Source organism: Echinops telfairi, unplaced genomic scaffold (assembly GCF_000313985.2).
Source record: "Echinops telfairi isolate 266 unplaced genomic scaffold, ASM31398v2 ScPeMD7_7475;HRSCAF=8513, whole genome shotgun sequence".
In the NCBI taxonomy this organism is placed as follows: Eukaryota; Metazoa; Chordata; class Mammalia; order Afrosoricida; family Tenrecidae; genus Echinops; species Echinops telfairi.
The window spans coordinates 11,422,842-11,445,242 of record NW_022111379.1 but is presented as its reverse complement, the minus strand read 5'-3'; the positions used below and the strand labels follow the sequence as shown (position 1 = coordinate 11,445,242).

Sequence of the window (22,401 nt, the reverse complement as noted above, 5' to 3'; positions counted from 1 at the left end):
CCCCTTGGTCCTTTGTCTCCTGCCCTGGTGTCTGCGTGCTCAGGTGGGCGGGGAGAGCCGACAAGAGCCAGCACTGCCAGCCCCACCGAGGGGCTGCAGTGCGGTAGCTGGACCTGAGGTCCGGTCATGTCCCCACTACACAAGTCCCTTGTTGAAGGGTGCTAATCATCCTGTCAGCCTTTTCTCTGGGCTTGTAGTGCACGTACATGCCTCACTCACAGAAGTCCCCTTGTGGCCACAGCTCTGTGGGAGGCCAAGGGAGGGCCAGGGTCACCAAGCCTCAGTCCCGGGCTCTATTTCAACAGCCCCTGGCTTGGTGGAGGGGACCAGACAGTCCAGCGAGTTAGGAGACGGTACAGAAAATGCCCCAAGGAGCGGAGCAGGCCCAGAGGATGCAGGAATGGGCCGGGTCAGGAGGAAGCTGCGGTTGTGGCAGAGTTAGAAAAAGGTGATTCCATTCACCCCCTTCCGACCACTGGCCGCTCTGAGGTGGGCAGCGGGTAGAAGGGGAGTGAGGGTCATCAGTGGAATGTCCCGGAATTGAGAATTGGAAGGGACGAGAGAGAACCTGGTGGCAGACAGGTTACATGTTGGGCTTGCCCACCCAAGGTCAGCAGTTTGAAGCCATCAGCCACTGCACAGGAGATGAGGCGGTCTACTGGGAAGACTTGGGTGGTTCGCCCTGTCGTCCGATAGGGGCGCTATGGGCTGGGCTCCACGCGGTGCCGGTGAGCGGGAGCTGTGGGCTGCAGGGTTGGGTTGAGAGGATCCAATCTGACATCCCACGTAAGGGTGCTGTCCCTGGCACTCCTGGGGAACGGAGGCCTAAGGCCCCTGGTCTGCGCAGTCATCTCTGGCGACAGGAGCCCCACGGTTAACCTGGCCCTGGTCCCATGGGAAAGTTACTCTACAGGCCCAGGCAGGTGTTGCAGGAGGTCGGAGGAGACTTGTCTGAGCTCTGCCCTGGGGAGAGCAGAGCAGCGGTCAGGATGGCCTCTGCCGTCCAAGGGGGCCACTCCAGCATCTGAGGCCGACGCCCATCTGTGTGCCCTCCTCCACCTCCCCAGTGGAACAGAGGGTGGGCTTGGGTAAGCGAGCATCTGGGGAGGGCACTACCTGTTTGTGGCCAGTCACCTGTCTGTCTCAGGTGTGCGACACCACCAGCAACTGCTCGAGAGAAAGACTGGGCTTTCTCCTTCCATAAACTGAACCCGTCTCGGAAACCAGTAGGGGTCACTGTGCGTAACACTGAATTGACGGCAGCGTTTGGTTTTTCTTTTTCAAATGCTCGCGTTCGGGCTCACCTTCAACAAGCTCTGAAACTCAGCGAGCACACACTTAAAGTCTGTCTGGTGGCCCTGGTGCACAGCCATGACGCAGACCTCTGGCTGACCGGCTCTTCACGTGGACCTTGTGGGAGCCATCAGTGATGCATGCCCGGCATTGAGTGTCCCTCTGTGCCCATCACTGAATCGGAACTGACTGGATGGTAGTGGGTGGGTGTCAGTGCTGCAGATGCAAAGGTGTGCAGCCTCCCTTCATCCTCGGCATTCTGATTTCCCGTCTATTTTACTGTCTTGGGCAGGTGAAGGAGCCTGGTAGTGGTTAAGCATTGGGCTGCTACCTGAAGGTCGGCAGTTCAAAACCACCAGTTGCTCCATGGGAGTAAAAGGAAGCTTTCTATTCCCATCAAGAGTTATAGTCTCTAAACCCCCTCCCCCTCGATGGCAGTGAGTTTGTGGGTAACTCTCAGTGCCCAAACAGGTCTTCAGTAGGTAAATTCAGGACTTTGCTGCAGGGTCACTGCCCAGCGCCCTTGGGAGGCCTCGGGGACACTGGCAGTGCTCTCCAGACATGCCTGAAAGTTAAGTGTTCACACACACGAGCAGCGACCAGTTAGGAAACATTATCAGGAAAATCACTGCATTCTTTTTTTGTTTTGTTTTAAAGATTATTTCACTAGGGGCTCTTACAGCTCTTTTAACAACGCACATATCAACTGTATCAAGCACATTTGTACATAAGTTGCCATCATAACTTTCTAAACATTTACATTCTATTTGAGCCCTTGGTGTCAGCTCCTCTTTGTAACCCCCTCTCACCCTTGTGACCCCTTGATAAATCATAAGTTATTACTTTAATATCTTAACAACAGACAGTATGTTCCCTAGAAAAGAATTTAAGTAAACTGAGCTCTCTTAAGACCTATGAGAAAGGAAGACAAGCATTTCTAAGACTTGGCAGAGGACCCCCAAAATCAAAACCCAAACCACCCAACCAACCGCTATTGAGTCAATTCCCACTCACAGCAAGCCTGCAGGACAGGGGGGAACTGCTGTGACTTTTCTGGGAGTAGAAAGCCTCATCTTTCCCCTACAGAGCAGCCGGTGGCTTTGAGCTGCTGGCCTTGCAGTGAGCAGCCCAATGGGTAACCATTACACCACCAGGGTTCCTCTTGGCAGTCAGTGGAGCTCCCAGTGGCTGCAGCCCTGTGGGAGACATTGAGGCCTGACCAGCAATCAAGCAGAGTCCTCGTTCTCCTGTCTGACTGGAAGAGTTCACGGCTGGGGCCGTTCAAAGGGCCAGGGAGGGGTTGGGGAAATGCTCATTTTCATATTCTGCTTGTGAGCGTCTAAGCTGGTATCACCTGGCCAGAGGGCAACTGCATGTGACTGGGAGAAGTTTTCAATGACTCCCGGAGTTCATGCAGACACACGGGCAGTGGGCAGAGCTCCACTCTGTTCGGTGTGGCAAGGCTGGTGACAGCCCACAGGACCATACACTGTCACCCCTGGAGATGGGCTGATCCTAATACCAGAACATCCTTGTAGCTGATGAGAGGAACCAATGCGACGCTACAGGCTAACGCAGGGGGCGTGCCATCCTATGTTGTAAAGAGTGAAAGAGGCCTTGCCAACGACAACTCGCCACAGCAGAAAAAGCAACACCGACAACTACCGCCGGCACACACTGCCATTACACCTGCCTGCTCGTGGGGTGCTTTCTTCGAAGACTGCTGCATGGCTCACATTTCTTAGATCACTAAGGTTTCGAACATTTTTTTCAATGTAAAGATAACACACTAAGATCAAAATGAACTTCAGAAAGGCACTGGTATAAACTCTTGTCAGCTGTGGCTGGTGAGACACAAAGCCGCCCTGGCAGCAGGGCACATGGACACTCGGTGCTGGATGGGAAGTGTCCTTGAGGGGCTGGGGCAGGTGAGCCTGGGCCACCCGGTCCTATCTGAGCCCTCCCTCACAGGTGGGCACCCATTTCGAGCACACAGGAGGTAACTTGAAGGGACTCCTGGTGGTCAGGCCTGGCACCCTTTGAGAAATGGGCAACACAGCAGCATGGGCTAACACGAGGCTCCGTCAGGCCACATTGGACTCACAGCGATAACTAGTGCATGGTCAGTGGGGAAGACGGGTGAGAGTGGGGCTAGAGAGGAAAAGAGAAAGAAGCGCTCGATTGTAAACCACTGTTACAATGACCTTAGAAATGGAACCCAGCCAGTGTCGTCAGAACTGGCTGGTAGGCGGTAGGGATAGAGGAGGCTGGCTGGCTGTACACATGTAGGAATGGCTGGCTGGCTGGATGTCCCTCCAGAGATTGCAGGGGAAGCAGTAACTTCGCCATGGAGAAAGTGGGACTTGCTCTGACCAGGTGTGCTGGCTCTTAGTTTATTGCCTCCGAGCTCCAAACACTCCCTTCCTTGGCCGGCCGGCCGGCCTGCCTAGTCCCAGTGAGGCTGGGACTTCGCAGACTCTAGTTCAGTGGTTGGGTTAGAGCAGCGGTTCTCAACCTGTGGGTCTCGATCCCTCAAATGACCCTCTCACGGGGGTCGCCTAAGACCATCGGAAAACACATATTTCCCATGGCCTTAGGAACCGAGACACCGCTCCTCTTGTCTTCAGGTGGGTCCGCCCACATATGAGTACTGGGCATGAAGACTGTTACCCATGCTACACCATGCTTCAAGACAAAATTTCATTTACTTGTCATTAAAAATAAGTATTTCACAATATATAATGACATACTGTTTTTGTGATTAATCACTATGCTTTCATTATGTTCAGTTTATAACAATGAAAATACACCCTGCTTATCAGGTATCTACATGACCATTCATAACAGTAGCCAAATTACAGTGACGAAGTGGCAATGGAAATAATGGTATGGTTGGGGGTCACCCCCACATGAGGAGCTGTCTGAAAAGGTCACGGCATGAGGAAGGCTGAGAACCCCTGCTCCAGTTCTTGCTCACTGGCCGGAGAACGCAGGCTCTGGGTGGGGCTGCAGGGTGACTTTTCTTCGGTTGTCCCTCCCCAGCAGCACTCAGTATGGCTGCAGAGGTTCTCTGGCCTCCGGTGAGCAAGTCACATGTCAATGGTGATGCGGTCACCCTCCTGCCTCCGCCTGGCCAGGCCCCCTCCGACTGCTCAGTGGCAGCACACACTTGCCCACTGGGTGGCAGGCACGAGGTGGGCGGGTTGAGCGGCAACAGGCTCTCTGACGGATGCCATCAGTACCACCAGCTTTTGGACCGGGAGTCCCCTTTCCTCCTCGCCTTTCCCACGTCTCCGCCATGTTCAGGACTTACAAGATGCTCAGACCTCTGCAGTTCAGCGGGCCCAGGGAGCCGGTCCTGATGTTCGCCTCACTCATGTCAGCAGTTGGTCTCCATGAACCCCATCTCCCCTGTTGAGCAGCTAGAAACCTGGGGTTCATCCTAGACCCCTCCCTGTCCACCACCCAATCAGCTGTGATGCTCTCATTAGTTCAAACAGTCCAAGTCTGCCTCCCTCCCCGCCCCCACCAGTAGAGCCCTATCCATGCCCTGAACCCTCCTGCATACACCTTAACCAGGGTGCAGTCGTGTCCCTGCGGGGCAGTCACAGACCCACCACAGGCCAACCCTCTGATGGCACTGGGCCTTCCTACTGGTCCGGTCTGCCCTCTTCGGGTGACTGGTAGAGGAGGGCACCAGGGGACACAGCTTTGCCATTTTGATGTCTTCTTCCCGCCCTGTATTTTCAGTTCCAGGCACAATGAGCTCTTTGTAGCTCCCGGCACCCTGCATCCCACTTCCCACCCCTACAAGTCTCTGCAGCCTCCAGGCTCAGGCATCTCCTCCAGGAAGCTGGGGAAAGAGTCACATGCAGCTCCCAAGGGCCCCTGCTTCCATCACTATAAATCCCTGCACTGTATGGAAATGACCCGTTTCTCTCCGTGTCTCAATACTCACACTGACTGCCTGCAGGCCCCTTTGAAACAAACAGCAGCAGAGCACACCGCGGTGGCCTGGAGCCAGCTACCGCAGCGGGTGCTCCTAACTGTGGGGACACGGGCTGAAAAGCACCCATGGTTTCTTGAACAGCAGGGCCGTTAGAACTTGGCAACAGATATCATTAAAACACAAGCAAATCATGAGGAACTAGGCGTAAGCACCAACATTTTCAAACAGTCTACTACTGCTCTGGAATTCAAGAATCCCCCAAATAATTAAAAACTGCATGTCGAGGGGTGATAGAGTTTATTGAATTAGATTTTTCTATTTACAACTGAGAACACATCTACATACTAATTTGCAAGTCTACATGGGTACATTATTTCCAAACGGCTGTAAGACTTATGATGAATGGGCTCAATCTAAACATACACACATATTCTCTCTCTCTCACACACACTCACACACAGTTTTAAAACAGTAGTGCATACATTATACTCCTCCTATAAAGTCAGCTTTGATTAAAAACCACTAGTTTTAAAGATCAGTCTCTGATTTTGAAGATGAGTCAAGATATATACCATATGATTTTAAAGTCGATCTTAGCCATTCCGTACAATTGCTATCTCAGTGGACTGGACTACAGCACATGGTTTTTAAAAGGAAACCCACTGATGAGGGGCACCACCAGGTGGTCACTTCAACCACACAAGTGGCTCTTTCCCCACTCCCTCCCAAACCTTTGGCCAAGAATTCTACATTGTGAAGACTGAGGGGGGGCAGTGGGACTTCAGAATCAGTCCCACTAATGCTCAGAGGTAACAAAAGCAGGTCGTGTCTGCCTTTAACTCTACCACACCACACAACTCGCAGATGATTCAGAAACGAGGACATTTACCACCAGACTCAAAAATGCAGGGACAGGTGAAGGGGCCAGAACCCAGGACCGGGAGGGGGAGGAGAGGGCAGGGCAGGACGGGAGGTCACTGGATAGCCCAGCTGCTCTGTCCAACACCAGTGCTCGCGTGCTCTCAGTCAGACAGCTCGGGAGGCAGCAGCAGTGGCGGCGGCGGCCCGGTGCCATTCGCCTTCCCGTCGGAAGGGCCGAGGGGGCTGCTAAGCATAGGTCCCACCGGTGATGAGGAGCTCGTACGCGGGGTCTCTACTCCTTCTGCACAGCACGATGCAGGCGCACAGCATGCCCAGCAGCTGCGGGAGGAAACAGCGGGAGGCAGGCTGAGAACCCTCTACAGGCCGCCACGTTCACTGACCTCAAGTCATCAAACCAGCAGCAACACCCCCACAGACGGGACCCCTGGGGACGACTTCAGTGGTGGCGGTCTTATTGCTAGGAATGGCATCAACACCAAGCATCAGCGCCCCAGCCTCACCCCTGCAATGCTGGCAGGAGCCGGGACAGGCTCAATAGCAGCGAGTGCAGCTGAAACGCGGCTGGGACGCTGAGAGGGCACCTCTTGATCTGCGTTTAGTTCAAATTTAGACCAACGTGCTGCACAGCTCCCATACCTGGACACAGAAGGTCTAGTGAGTACTGAGGAACGCTCACGGCCCTCACCAAGGTGGGCCTGGCTTTCGGGGGTCAGTACGTGAGGGGCCAGCGGCCCTGGGGTGGAAACCAACCCTGACCAGAGAGATGAGCGTGGCGGCTTCCATCCCTTCCGTTACTGCACTGTTTGAGCTCTGGGTCGGCTTCCGGGGTGCCCCTTGTGTGGTACCTGGTGAAGGCCTTTCTCCCTGCTCCAGTTTACTCTAACGAGGGCTGCTCTTCTTATGGTGGCAGATAAGGCCAGGCTGTGCTATTTTTGATAAGCAAGAGGATTACATTGTGTTAAGGGGAACAGAGGTTGAGCAGATCTGATTTGGTGTCTCACAAAATATAAACAGTAACCAACGGGCTCGACGCGAGTAAGCTCATTTGTTGTTCTAACTTTTCATCCAAGGCGAGAGGCCTGTGATTTCAATTGCAAAGCCAGAGCGCCCCTTTGTCTACTGGGTCAATCTAATCTCTGCCGAGGGCGCCGGATCCAGAAGCGGACTCGCAGAGTCGATGGGAGGTGACACTGGGGAGTGACACGGACAGAGACCAAGCAGGCCCCGGCGGGGCTCCCACGGGCACAAACGGCCGAGTTCCGATCCCGTCCTCACTGAGCCCATGCGCTGCCCAACTCTGGGGCACACGCTTCATTTCGTGCTGTTGGCATTGAGACATACTTTGGAGGCCTTTACAAAAGTGGGCGCTGTTGACAGTTTACGTGATGGCTTGTCAAGTCAGACATGTTTGGTATCTAATTCCTAGAGAAATACATTTCTGTTTGTTGTACACCAAGACATTCTTAAAACAGCTAGAAAACCAAGCTCAATTATGTTCTCGGGCAACGTTAAATTGAGCAAGAAACACGGGCAACGTTAAATTGACACATTACTGATTTGCTAGGGGAAAAATCGCTCCATCCCCACGTCCTCACATTCCTTTCTCAGCATTCTCTAAATGGGGTCTGAATCAGGCTTTCCCTGATTTTTTAAATTTCAATTAAGTCAACTTATGTTGATCTAAAAACAAATAAGCTGGATAAAACCCTACTCGCGCCTGGAAATGAGTCTGCTTAAGAACATTAAGTTCCACACAACAGCTGATAGGTTCAGACTTCACTCTAAGTGTGACAAGCCCATTTCCAGCACTTTGCAACAGTGAATTTCCCTGGTGGTTGACATTTTCTAGTAATAGACTTGGAAATATTACACAAACAATTAGGTTCAATAGTATCTCTTGCAATAGAAGTTTCTCCTATAATCTTCAAGGCACCATGACCAATCTACGCAGAGCCCAGGAACAGGGCTTGGGCCAATACAAAAATGACAACCAAATACAGAGACAACTGGAAATTTAAAAAAAAACCCAAACTGGCTACCAAGGATTAAAGTGTCCACGGTGAAAATGTATAATGAACTGTGAAAGTGATGGTGTGGGCTTGGAGTACGTATCCGTATGCAAGGCAATTGGATGTGAGAAATATTTGGAAATCTCTATGGAAATTCATTCATAAGACTCTGACTCCTCCTCCATCTCACAGCCCGACCTGTTTGCTGGGAGTGGGCTTGGCACCCACATTCAGAGGGCAGTCACCGCCTTCCAAGACTAACTGTATTCATTATACATTCAGAGGGCAGTCACCCACTTGCAAGACTAACTGTATTCATTAAAGGAGATTCCAAGTAACACCCACCCCCCTCAAGTCAATTCCAACTCAGTGATCCCCTGTGCGGTTTCTGAGAGTGTACATTTTACAGGAGTAAACAGCTTCAGTTTTCCTACAAATAAAAATACACTAATAAAACCTGAATTTGTTTCCCATTTTCTGGTTGATGTTTTTAAGGAAGAGTTACTCAGGCTTTTTAAATTGTAAGTGTTAAGAGTCAAGCCGCTGGGTCTTCGTTCCTATCTGAGAGCCCGATCTGAAGTGATGTTCGCTTCTGCATGTTAACCCATTTGACAAATTGGAGGAGGCGGCTCCCTGCCACTGAGCCAATACTAACTCACAGCGACCCCCTGGGGCGGAGCAGTCAGGCGGCAGTTTCGGCTTCTTTCCCCTGGGTGTGTAGGCCAGGAGAAGAGCACCTTGTCTTGGGAAGCAGTTCTCTGTGAAAGCTGGCTCGAGGACCATTCCATCACGAGGACGGGCCAGCTTCAGGTGACTAGATCTAAAGATGGTCAATTCCTGTCTTTCCAAGTTGCTTCTGCCCGAAGAGACCCTAGTCCCACCCTGCAAGTTTAAGAACTTGCCAGATAAATGCCTGGATTTTTACTTGTTTTTTTTTTTATGACCAGACCCTTTATATACAAAAATGCTAAGTCCTCATTTGCAAAGCTGAGACCCGGCTACCCTGCTCACAGAGGCAGTGCGCTGTCTTCATGTGCTCCCCAGATGAGGGTGGGATTAAAACAAAGACTCCACTGTCTCCATCCCTGAATCCCACAAGAACAATCCACTAGCATTGTCCAGCCTTTTCTTTCTGGATCATTTCCCACCTACCGAAACCCTAAAGCATTTAGCTAGATTACAGCAAGCGTTTTCTTAAAGGGCCACAGAGAAAATACTCGAGGCTTGAGGAGGCAAGAGACACATTTAGTCTCTGTTGCAGCTACTAAGCCCTGCCTGTAACACAAGCACTAGCTGCCCCAGACAATACATGTGAGCTTCAAAAACTTTGAGGAAAAATGGAATCCAGAGAAAATGGAATTTCCCCCAAAACATCCTGAAGCACCTCACAAACCGATGAGTTTGGCTAACACAAAACAGGTGGGAGGTCCGATCTGGCCCTCCAGCTCCACCCAAACTAGAGCCTCGTATTGCGAATTTAAGCCGATGAGAGGATTCCTTCTTACATTCACCATTATGGCTTCACAGCACCACAAGCTGCTTGAAAGTAAGGGTGAGCCTGGGTTGGCACCGTTCTGAAGCTCACAGTGCTAACAGAAGCGGCCTCTCGATCTTTGGCAGCATCTAAAACGGTCTCTGATTATATGTAACCCTTCAAGTTTCCCGGCTCTCGGGCCTGAAGGAAAGTGTTCAGGAGGCTGTGATGCATGACACGGTAGGTTTTATCCTACTGAAGCGCCCACTAACTAAACTGCCGGGTTTCCTACCAGAATGAAGGTGTCGGAGAGCCTTATTTTAGATCTCTGAGTACAGGGGTAAATCGAACACCAAAGGAATCCGGGTTCGAGTCCTGGGTTTGCATCATATGTTTGCCGGCCCGAGGCCCTATTCTGCTTGCTCCCCTCACTGCTGTAGCCACAGAACACAGGGGGCAGGGCCTGGAGAAGCTGCAGGGGGCCTGCAGCTCCAGCTTTCCCCATCAGCCTGGTTGAACAGGGCAAACGCCCACTGGGCTTTGAGATATTTCTGCCTTTTTTCCACCGAGGGCACTGCCTTACATCTCCCTACACCAGCAGTTTAGAACACTGAGAGATGCTCTTAAAAAATAGAAAAACGCTCTTTATTTCAAATGTGGATATTCTGCTCCCCCCGCCCCGTCTTAAAACCAACACTTAATTTTCATAACCGCCAGGTTTGGGATCCGTGAAAAGTTCTGCCGCGCTCCGCGCTCCCTGACTCGGCCTTGCTGAAGTAGAAATAGCCAATCCTTCTCGGCTATCACCGAAGCCAGGGCCATTTAACTGTAACACCCATCTGGCAGGCATACTTAAATTAAGAGGCATTATCAAATATTTATTAACCCCCACTGAAAAATATTTAATAAGGAAACATCTGGCTGTTAACAAGCTTAACTGGATGAGGGGCATGGCCATTGTGATCGCTGTCACCAGTCTCCTGCACACACGCTGCGTATGGCGTGAGCACAGACTCTGTGCGGCTCTTCTGCGGCGTGCTCATGGCTGCAGCTCTAGCCTCACATGGACAGCCACTAAGAACACAGGCAGGAGTTCCCTTGGGAAAAGGGACCACCCTCGCGTCTCATTACTTTTAGCTAAATTAATCTGTTTGCATAGACTATCAAAATATAAAAATACATCCCCACTGATGGCCAAATCCTTGCCAGGCTGAGCCACAAGATAAATGCTTAGCAAACACACAGGGAAGCTCTTTAATGAACCATGTCAGCACCGTTTGAACAACAGCAAAGTATACCGTCACTCTTTGGCCATTTAAAAAGACACTTCCCTTGAAATACACTACCTTCTGTTGAAATACATCCTGTACACTAAGGTCAGGCAATACATTTAAACAAGTACTCAGATTCACTTGCTCTAATAATTTTTAAAAAGGTGTTTTCTTAAAATCGGTCCTCTAGGCCTGAAGCCCATTTCAAGAACAACTGATAGAACCGCTCTGAGGATTCAATCTCACCAGGAGGGCTTACAAACACTTTCACGCAGGTGCTACTGTGGGTAGTTAAGACTCCGCTAAAAGAATCCATCCCACAGACCGTCAGTTTCGAGGAACCACCAGGCACATGGGTCATTGTCCAAACAAATTAAACTCACTGCCCTCGAGTCCCCGCTCAGAGCAACTCTACAGGGAAGAGCAGAACGAACAGAACCCACTGCCCCCCAGGGCTCCCTGTGGTTAAAACATACTGGATGGAAATGGTTATTTTTCTTGTCTTCAGGTGGAGAGGGATAAAACTTATGTTTGGGAGGTAAGGAGGACGTGAGCGGATTTAGTAAGAAGTGATTAGGGTTGACGGTCTTCACTGGTCAAACTCAAAAACCAGCCTCATCGCCACAGGGTCAATTCGGACTCACAGCTCCCCATAGGGTGGAGTGGAACTGCCCCTGTGGGTGGCTGTGGCTGTAGATCTTTATGAGCCTTGTGTTTCTCCTGAAGCGGAGCTGGTGGATTTGAACTGCTGACCTGAGGTTAACAGCCCAACATGTAACAACACTACACTACACCACTTCCTCATAGTTAGAAAAACGGCTCAGCACGCTTCCAGAGGTGCCACATGAGGTGAGGGAGTCTTAGCACCGGAGAGGGCAGAAACGCAGTTATATTGGAAGGCCTTTACTATCCGGCAATACAATCGCCCCCTGTAGTCTCAGAAACTAATATACTGTTGTAGTTCTAGTACTTGATTTATGTCTCCGGATATGTAAAACCCTTGAGGAAAGGACCAGAAGAACTGGAAGACTGACATACAGCTTTCCATTTACCAACTGAAATGAGGCCGTCCTCTTATTTAGAAAGCTGTTCAGTTCTATTGGCATCCCTCCCCAGAACCCATGATGACAAGAGTGCGTGCACTTTGAAGAGGGTCCTCTGTAATCAAGGCAAGGAAATAAGGCAGAGGCCAGCCCCTCCTCCCCATCCCAGATGCCTGGTTTCTTTGGATCACTCTGCAATTAGTCACTTCTCACCTCATCAGCTCCCATCCCACCTTACTTCCAAACACAGCTTTATCCCCCATTCACCCTCCCTTAGGAAAGATCATTTCCCATCCAACACAGCCATCCACATTCCTAGTTCCTGAAGTCCAGGCAGTATCTTGTACTGGCTCTGTTGGAGGAGTCTGACAACTCAGGTTAGTCAATTATTTAAAGTGGAAAATGCTGGAAACTGGTGGGTAGGCCCTCCAGCACTTCTAAGTTATTGATCTGCATCTGAGGCTGAGAGCGAGAACCAGCTGCCCGAGGTCACTCCGTGGCCAGCCGCACCTACCTGAATAGCTGCGAAGGCCAGCGCGGCCCAGATGACGTGCATCATGATTTCTTGTAGCTTCTTCACAACCAGTGCCTCACACCCCTGAAACACACAGAGCCATCTGCTTTAGAAGTTGTTTGGAAAAGTGCAAATCACTCCTCACTGCTGCTACCGAGAGAGAAGCACGATGACCCCAGTGGAGCCCCAGTGAGACATGGCATTCAGGCAGACGACAGGGCACGGAGAGAGAGCTCATGACACCACACGACACTGGGGCAGGTGAGGTGGGAAAGCAGCTCCGGGCGGAGGAGATGAGACCTGGAGAACGGCAGGATGGATGCCGGGGCTAGACCCAACTCACCTCGGCGTAGAGGTCGGAGGGGTGGGCCAGGCTGCCGTTACAGCTGGGGGCCGTCTCCCTGCAGCAGCTGAGAGGGACGCTCTGGTTTTTGGTTTCTTTGAACCAGTCTGTGTTTTCCCAGTCTGAGTAGTTGTGAATTCCGCAACAGCGCAGCTGAAGGAGGCAGAGATGAGAAGATGACCTCTCAAAACATATACCAGGGATGAACTTGAGGGTTCTGGGCACTGAGGGCTTGAAAAAGCAACTCTCCGGATTCTCAACAACAACAAAGTAGCGGCCAAGTCTGGGTGGGGCTACTGCAGGTCCACACCACTGCCATCAAGTGCATTCGGACTCATAGGAGCCCACAGGCTGGAGCAGAACTACCCCTGTGGGCTGCAAGTTCTGATGGGAGCTGAAAACCTCGGCCGTGAATCGGCTGCAGACCTGTTGTTAGCAGCCCAACATGTAACCTGCTGTGCCACGCAGGGCTCCTTGGTGCTAGCACGGTGTGGCCCAGGGTCCTGTGTCTGCGGTGATGGGAAGTCCGTGCCCACGTGCAATTCAATATGGACTCCATGTAGGTGTCGGCTTTTGCAGCACCTCCTGGACCAGTATTGCATTTGTCAGACCCAGGGAGAGATCTTGTCCATCTTGGGAAATATGGGACTGGGTGGTGACTGGGTTGGGGGGGGACGGGGACAGGTGGGGGGTGGGGCATGGGAAGCTTTCTAGGGTGAAGGTCAGAGAAAACCATGAAGACACACCAAGAGGTTAACCTCAGCTGTGAAGGTACATGGCTAATTTACACCATAATAGGTTGAAGTTAATGTTGACCGGACAGTGATTAGCCCTCAGCAGCAAATTCAGCTCGGGAGAGCTCACCTGTCTCTGTACGTAATCGATAGCCCGGCTAGCAGCGTCAGGATTGGTTCCGTTGTAGGTCTTGTACACTTTCTGAATGCTGCGGTCGACTTCATTCTCCACCTGAGTCACAAAGGGGCCTTTAGTTCTTCAGAGATATTGGTACAAAGAAACGTTAGTCAAAGCTCCAGCAAAAGTGCTCAAAAGGGCCTCTTTTCGAGGTGCCTGTTCTCTGTGAACTTCTTGCAAGACAAATGGTTTCTTCTTTCCTGCCTCCCTGTAGATGCCGACTGACAGGTAAGAAATCAGACATAATGTCCGACCTGAGTGAGAAGCACTCAAAGAGGAAGTTGTGTGCAGGATGCTAGGCTAACAGTATCTTTTAGAGGAGAAAGAAGCTGACTTTGGTGGTCAGCATCCTAAATTATAAATGGACCGTCTCCCTCAGGTGTTCGGTGTGTTCTCAGAAGGCTCGCTCTTTTTCAAGGTTCTGCTGGAGGTAAAACGAAAACAAGCTTGAACATCAGCGTAACTACTAGTTCGCAAATGCAAGGTTAGAGTTGGCCAAATATGAAGCCCTGCAACAACAGCGGCCGCCATCCGTCCTCGGGAGTGGCCCTCTATAAAAAGCTGCGGTCCAAAGTACTTCACGAGGAAGCAGAAATAGACTCTTCAGAACGCCTTGCTGCCAAGTAGTAAAAACAACCAGCAAGTCTCATTGAACTGCTCGGGCTGGCTTCTCCCTGACCCTGTAAAGGCCAGGAGACTTACTTAGTAATTGTCCCAGTGATGTGATGCTGCTATAAAATGGATACCCAGGTCACTGCACTTTTTGGCAGAGCTGCCTGGCACCTTTCATATTAAGTTGCTATGTCATGCCTTTGACTTACATTAAATGAGAATGCGTCTATTGAGCTTTTATCATGGTTCTAGATGATTATTAACTAATTGATAATAATTAATGAGATATTTATGCAAGTTAGTGAATTTAAAGCAGACCGTTCAGCTTTAAATGGACCAGGAAGGGAAAGAAGTAAAAGCAAGCAAAGAGAAAGGAGGGGAAGGTGGGGCTGGGTGGTGTGTGTGTGTGTGTGTGTGTGTGTGTGTGTATGATCAGAAGGGTGTGGCTGATGCCTTGTTCTTAGGAAAGAGGTGAAGGTAAGAACCCAAATTAAACTCATTGCTCTCCCTCTCTCAAAGAGGCAAATGAAAATGAAACCCTTGATTTAATTCTTCTAAAACAGAAATGAGAAAATTTATATTTCCCACCTTGCAGACAGTAAAACTATGGGCTAAGGAAATCTGAATAAACTTTGCAAATGACTAACTATTCATTTATAGTTCGTTGTGATAATGAAAATTAAAAACCATAGTCAACAGACGGGCGTAGTAGAATGAACACTGCTATACTAAATGAGACTACAAGTCTTAATAAGCACACCATTTTAATTGGTGCTCCCGCATAACCCAATGCCACTGAGTCAATTCAGACTCGGTGACCTTATAGAACTCGGCTCCATAGGGTTCCTAAGGCTGTAAATCCGTATGGAAGCAAACTGCCACGTCATTTGCCTATGGAGCAGCTGGTGGGTTCGAACCATTGACCTTTCAGTGAGCAGACTCTGTTAGTCTGGGTAGACTAGAGAAACAAATCTAGGGAGACATTCCTGTTGACAAGCCACATGGAGCTACATTGATGGCGCCACAGCCCTGGAGCTGAGGAGCCAGCTTGAGACGCACGCCAGCGCTAAGATGCTTCCACCACCACTGGATCCACAAGACTTTTCACCCACTGGCCAGCATTCAGCATCATTGGATGGCTGCGTGAGTCTGAAGAATTTATGGACTAGTATTGATATATGGGATGGTATCATACTTATGGACTTAATCTGGACTGGGATGGGATATTTTCTTACTGTTCAATTGTTCTTTGACATAAGTTCACTCTGACACACATGAGCCTCCCGGGATTTGTTTGTCTAGTCAACCCTGACGAACAGGGATAAGCACCTAACCACTGAGCCACAATGCTCCTTTGGATATTAAAGCAGTAGCTGAGCTGCAATAAGGCGAGTGTGTGTGCGTGCGTGTGCACCAGTTACTCTGGGAAAGTGGACTTATTCTACTTTGCTTGACGAACTTAGACCGCTGCGCGGGGAGCATCAGACAACCTACCTTGGCTCTGTACACGTACCCCAGCACCACCACGACCACCTCCGTGACGAAGACCAAGAGCAGGATGGCGACAAACTGGAAGGAAGCACAGAGGCAGACGCGCTCACCACGTTCTCTTGGGCAGAGGAGAGAAGAAACAACACAGACCAGCCACGACCATGTCACCTTGAAGACAAGGGCGCACTCCGCCGATCGCTGTAACAGCTGATGAGTGATGGCGTTGCACGCGCTTCTCAAGAGGCGTGCGATAGGAGCGAGTGACTACAATCAGGCGCTGTGGTGTCTTAGGGCAACCCAGGCGCTCGCTCGGGGTGGGGGTGGGTTGGGGGGAGGCTAACTTACCGTGGCAAGTCCGCAGTGGCTTTCGCGGATGGTGGCGCAGCAGCCAATGAGCCCAATGATGAAAAGCAGGGCGCCCACAGCTATGATCACCACAGCAGGGATGAGCGTGTACACGTCTTCAAAGAAGTGGTCATAATCATCGTACGTGATGAAGACGTAGGCGCCCACGTAGCACAGAATGCCCGCTGCGCCCTAGGGAGCAAAAGAGACCACAAGTCCTTCAGCCTTGCCCAGGACAATGTTCCTACTATTGCTTGGTAGGGGATCATTTAATGAGACTCCCCCCACCCCACCCCGAAAAGCTGAAGAGTCTCCTATGGTTCATTGTCTTTTGAAAAAGCTTTTGATTGGGATTTGAGTGAAAGGTTACAGAGCAAACTGGTTTGGAATTCAACAACCCCCACATTTTGCTTCGCGACATTGACTGCGATTCTCACGCTCAAACAGCCCCCTCTCTTCCTGTGTTGACCGTGCCCATTCACCGTCCTTTCCTCACCTTTCTGGGCGTCTAAGCTTTATCCTTGGGGCAGTGCTATGCTTTTGATCTCCGGTGGACGCTTTCACTCATGTTACTGTTCACACTACCGGTCTGTCTTGGGAGGAGTAAAGCCAGAATGCTATGCTTCTCCCAAGCACAGCCAGGATGGTGAGGCTCTGTGCCATGTACTTTGGGCATTCTATCCGGAGGAGCCAATCCCTGGGAAAGGGCATAAAGCGTCATAAAGTAGAAGTCCGTAAAGAGAGGAAGCCCCTCAGTGAGAAGGGTTCACACAGTGGCCCCAACATGACAGTTGTGAGGGAGGCGCAGGGCCCGTCAGAGTTTCACTCTCTTGTACACGGGCCTCTACTAGTTGGGCACTCCGTGACGGCACCTAACACCGGTATTATCTGGCTGAACGCTGAGCATGGGGTGAGTTCAAGTCTAGGTCTGAAGAGTGACTATGGGCCATCATTCCCGGGGGTTCCACTAGTCTCTGCCAGACCAGTCATCCTGGTCCTTTTGATGATTTTGAGTTCCTGTCCATATTTTTCCCCTGCTCTATCCACGATCCTCTATCGCAGTGGATCTCACCCTTCCTCATGCCGTGACCCTTTCATGTGGTGGTGACCCCCAACCATAAAGTTATTTTCGTTGCTACTTCATCACGGTAATTTTGCTACTGTTATGAATCGGGCAACCCCTGTGAAAGGGTTGTTCGACCCCCAATGGGCTCGCGACCCACAAGTTGAGAATTACTGCTCTATTGTGATCCCTTCCAGAGCCGTCAGCAGGGGGAACCAGGCACCATCTAGTTCTTCTGGTCTCAGAGAGGTGGAGGCTGAGGTTCACCTGGCCCAGGTGTTTTGTTTGTTGTTGGGTTTTTTTTGGCACCTTAGAAGGTTAGTTCATTTACATTGGAACCCAGGCAATCTGACTGCACAACCTGCACTTGTAACCTCCAGCTACTCCTTGTGGGGAGAGAAAATAAGGGGGCTTCAAAAAGTTCACAGAGAAAACAGAACAAAAGCATAACGGGCCTTTTCTCATGAACGAGAAGCCCCCTCGTATAACACTAACTAGTGGCACTAGTCTTGAAGATCACTCTAAAGTCCGGCTCTTAAAGATGATGGCATGGTCAAGTACGGAGGTGCACTCACCACAGAACACCACGAACCCTATGTCCACTTAGTCTTTAGAAAGCATCTCAAACTTTAATAGGAAGAGAAATCACTTGGAGATCTTGAAGAGAAACGACACTGAGTGAAGGGATTTGGGCTGGGTGAGAGTCTGCGTTTCCGATCCATTCCCAGGTGGCTGTGGGCACCGTTGGATCTCTGGGCACACTAAGGAACAAGGCTTCAGAGCGCTGAGAGGGAAGTGGACGCACTGTCACGTCACATATCTGCCCGTTTCAGCTGGTGCTCCAGTCTGCTTCCCAGCTGCAGGGTTGCACACACACTCTCCTCGGGCACGGTCAGTTCTACAACCCCAGGGCCAGCTGTGTGCTAACAGCCCAGCGCCACTCGCTTAAATACAATCATTTGGTCTAATTAGCTATTTGGAGCACTTTGAGGCCAAAAAAGAATTATTTCGCCATCTTCACAATTTAATACATAAATCATGAATCCTCAAAACAGACAATACTGGAAGCATTATTTACTCCTCTAGATCTGAAAACTCGGCTCATTTCTTTGGTTAATTTCTCAGGGTCTAGTAAACTTGGGCATTTGGGGCACCTGTATTTTCTTATACTGGGACAACAGAATATTGAAGGAAATGATTCCACATATGAAAAGTTGAGAATGTAATTTGATTTTTCTTTATAACATGACTTTTAGAAATGAGAAGTAGACTAGTATACTCAGGCAATTTAAAAATACCTATTTTTTTTTAAGCTCTCTAACTTTGGCTCAAGGAGCTCTGGTGGCACAATGGTTATGTGTTGGGCTGCTGGCGGCAGGGTCGGCGGTTCAACCATGGCTGCTCTGTGGGAAAAGAGGAGCTTTCTGCTCTTGTAAAGGAACCGTAGGAAGCCTCTGGCACAGTTCTGCTCCAGCCTGCAGGGGCGCCCTGGCGCTGGCAGCGAACTGGGTTTGGTTTGCCTTGGTTTCAAGGGGGCCCAACCCCTCTCGCTCTCAATTCCTCATTCTCCTTCGGACTCTGGTTCATCAGTGTGAAAGGACAGCTGCTTTCAGGGTGGTCTTTGGCCCTCTCCCCTCTCTCTTTAACTCTCTCTCTAGGATCTCCTGGGACTGGACTAGCTGTAGCTTTCACTGGTCATTATAGCACTCAACCCCAGCTATTCTCTCAAGACCTACACACTACATCTGGGGGGTCCCACAAACAGCCCACCCTCAGCCTGCTTCAAACTGTTGTCCCCATCTCATCTACTTCAGCAAAAGTATACCAGATCCCTAATTTCTCTAGTCCCTGACCTACTTCCATGTGTACTCCCCCAACAACTTCTAAAACATCACTCGAAGGTCTCTTCAGTGCATAATTTGGGCTTTATTGCTGTTCGTACTAAATCTTACTTCTGCTCCTCTTTGTTCCTTAATAGTCATATGCTCTTACCATCGTTACCATGGTGGTTTTAGTTATAAACACAACCAGATCAAAGCACACTTCCTTACTAGCTCCCAGTCGCCCTCAGGATGGGAGTGAATGAGGCCTTGACGTTGGTCCTCGTTTCCCCCTCCAATGTCATCAGTTCCTTCCTCAAACACCGCCCACTTGCGCAACTCCCCACTGCAGCTGTTCTCTCCGGAAGGCACTTCTCTTCATTCACCTGGGAACTCCTGGTACCCCTAACCTGCAGCTTCCATGTCACCCGCTGGAAGTCGTTCTTGACTACTGCAGGCTTAATCAGGCGGCCCTCGTCCACTCATAGATCACCCTCTGCACGGCTCCAACAGAGCATTTATTACATCGGTTGCAATTATAGCTATACATGTCTCAATATGCCTTGAGGGTACAAACTGTGCCCATCTGTCTTCCAGCTCTGAATCACCACCGGCACAGTGTAGTATAAGCCAAAATCTACTGAGCACATGTCATCTCTTCCTTTTTCTTGAGATCATCTTCCCTTCCTGTGTAAGGGTCTGACTTGTCTGGGCTCAGCTTCTCTTAGACCGATGTGTAGTCTTCAGTTCATGTTCACACATGATTTGGCAACTCGATTCAACTTTTTGAATGCCTGGTGGCCATTACACCTGGAACACATTAGTCATCATTAAGTGTCAATGCTGCACTTGTAGCAACTCTGTCTGTTTAAAGGACTTCAGAGTTCAGACTGCTTGCTTCATAAGCACCCTGCTGCGGAATGAAGGGAGGCATAAGAAGGGAGACGAGAAATGGCGAGCAGGGATGCGGGCTTCAAAAAGTTTGTGGAAAAAGTGGAATTAGAAGATAATGGAAATTTCCAACAAAATTTTTTTGACGCCCCCATGCAGTTCAATGGCTTGGATGTACTTACTACAGAAATGCTGGGACTACTTAGTACTCTTAGCAAGTACTACAGTGAACCCTCGCCACTTCGCGCTTCAACTTCCGCAGCTTCACTCTATCGCGGTTTTTGCGTAACAGCACCCACTGCCTACACCCGCTCCTTCAGAGGAAAAAGACGGCGACCCACCTGTAGAGTACATCCCTTAAGTTATTTCATAGGCTACTGATTACAGTATTTGTAAGAACTATGTATAATAATACTGTATGTGAAATATGGAATACTGTAAACTAGATGCCATAAATATAATAAATAATAAATGATAATTGTAACGTCCAAAATGTTTTACTGTATTTTCCCTTTTTCGTTTAATAAATTGGGTAATACGAGTGTAATGGTGACTAAAGGGTGTTTTTTCATGTCCTCTATGCTCTAACTACGAAAATATTTGACTTACAAATAAGGAATCCTACTTCGCGGAATTTCATTTATCATGGTAGGGTCTAGAACCGATTAACCGCGATAAACGAGGGTTCACTGTACTTACCTTTGACTCTCTGTGCTCTGATACATTCACACACCAGAAACCCACTGTCATCAATGATTCCAACCCATAGCAACTCTATCTATAACAGACTTATTTTTCAAACATTTTACTGTGAATTGGGTGAGGGTTTGCGGATCAGCTCATCAGTTTTACATTAAACAAGTTTACACACACTTCGTTCCAACTCATCCTTTGCAATCCTCTCAACCTGTCATCACTTGTCCCGCCTCCTCCGTGTGTCCTCTTTCCATCCCTCCTCCTCTCCTAAGCCTCTCAACTTTGTCCCTGGGTAAATGCTGCCCTTTTGTTCTCCAGTGGCTGATAATTCTAACACAGAGGTAGATGAGCTTTGTTTCTGATCTGAAGGGTCACTAAGGACTGTATCATCTTGGGGTTTCCACCAGTCTGTCTGACCAGTCTCTATCCGGCCAATAAGCCTGGCCTCTTTTACGACTCTGAGTTGTGTTCCACGTTTTCTTCCCACTCTATCTAGGGCCCTCTGAGGTGATGCTTTTCAGAGCAGGCAGCAGTGAGAACCAGGCGCTATCTGGGTCTTCCCTCCTCAGGATTGTGGAGACCAATGCTTGCTGGTCACTATTAGTCCACTGCACTGACTGCTGCCATGTCTTTTGGTTGTCATCACACTTCTTTCCTCAGGAGGGTGAGGGGACCAGCAGCTGCACCTCAGATGCCTGCGCACGATCCCTTAGGACCTCAGCTGCTACTCGACAGAGCAGCCTATTGAACCTTGTCTTGGTGAAGCAAGTTATGCCAGTTGACCCTGGCGCCTTCCGAAAGGGTGGTCCTGAGCCCTCAGGCCCTCCACCTCATTCCCTCATGGTGTTTGGGAATGTTGGAGAACTTTTCATAACTGCCCCTACAGACGCTACCACGCTCACGGATATATCTGCAGCCAAGACAAATACAAATATGCAAATATCCTGTCACACTTACATATCCATGGGCGTACTCCCACTCTGCTCAGTCTGTGTGTCTATCCATGCATCTATTCATGCATCCTTGTCACTGAAGAATTGTGTCTATAACAGCACCTGCTTCTGAAGGCTTGAGCCCTTGCAAGCCTAGTACCATCATCCCCTGCCGCCCTCAGGTTTTGCCATGTTACTTCTGATGGACGACCTTTTGATCAGGTCTCATGACATTCTTACCTCTGACAAGTTGCAGTCTCACCATTTTTGAACTGCTTGTTTTAACAGAAAGTATTTGCATCTCCCTTCTCTGATGTGTTCCCACCTTACACAGGTTGAGCTTTGGCAGGTTTTACTATATACACACACAACCATATATTTCGGACAAATAAACAATTTCAGCTCTTGGACTCTAATTAGCAGAAACCTTACATGCAAATTAAATTTCCCTAAGTTTGTCTTCACTTGGCGGTGCAGTGGTTACACTTTGGGCTGCTAACGGCAAGGTCAGCATTTTGAAACCACCAGACACTCTGTGGGAGAAAGACGGGGCTTTCTACTCCCTTAAAGAGTGACAGTCTCAGTTGCCGCTGCTGCTGTCTGTCTGTATGCAGTCTCAGACCCTCATCTCGCACTCCTGTTGCAGTGCATGCTCCTGGCCGAGAGCCTGTGTGGACAAGAACTAGCAGCGATTTCACTTCCAGGAAGATTGCGACTGAATAACATATACCAGAGGACTCCGCAGAAATCAGCCCCAGGAGAGTTACTAAGAGGGAAATTTTATACTGCTGAATTGCAGGAGGAGTATCATGAAGCGGGAAAGAGGGACCAGACTTCAACCTGGTGCTCCAAGATGTGAAT

At 49.8% G+C, this 22,401-nt stretch overlaps 1 protein-coding gene across 1 annotated transcript; it reads right to left on the bottom strand.

Annotated features, from left to right (window-relative positions):
• Positions 1–5,522: 5,522 nt before the first annotated feature.
• On the bottom strand, positions 5,523–19,205 carry TSPAN3 (tetraspanin 3). Its single transcript, XM_013007069.2, has 7 exons — positions 19,194–19,205; positions 16,139–16,330; positions 15,797–15,871; positions 13,643–13,744; positions 12,779–12,931; positions 12,436–12,519; positions 5,523–6,442 (listed from the first exon to the last, which is right to left on the bottom strand). Exons 1-7 carry the CDS (start codon positions 19,203–19,205, stop codon positions 6,350–6,352), a joined length of 711 nt encoding a protein of 236 aa, XP_012862523.1. The 3' UTR covers positions 5,523–6,349.
• Between the last annotated feature and the right edge of the window lie 3,196 nt (positions 19,206–22,401).

Coding starts and splice junctions, on each gene's coding strand:
- TSPAN3 (XM_013007069.2), bottom strand. Junction 13,745..15,796: donor GGTACGTGTACAGAGCCAAG/GTAGGTTGTCTG, acceptor TTTGTGACTCAG/GTGGAGAATGAAGTCGACCG. Junction 12,520..12,778: donor CCTCCGACCTCTACGCCGAG/GTGAGTTGGGTC, acceptor TGTGTGTTTCAG/GGGTGTGAGGCACTGGTTGT.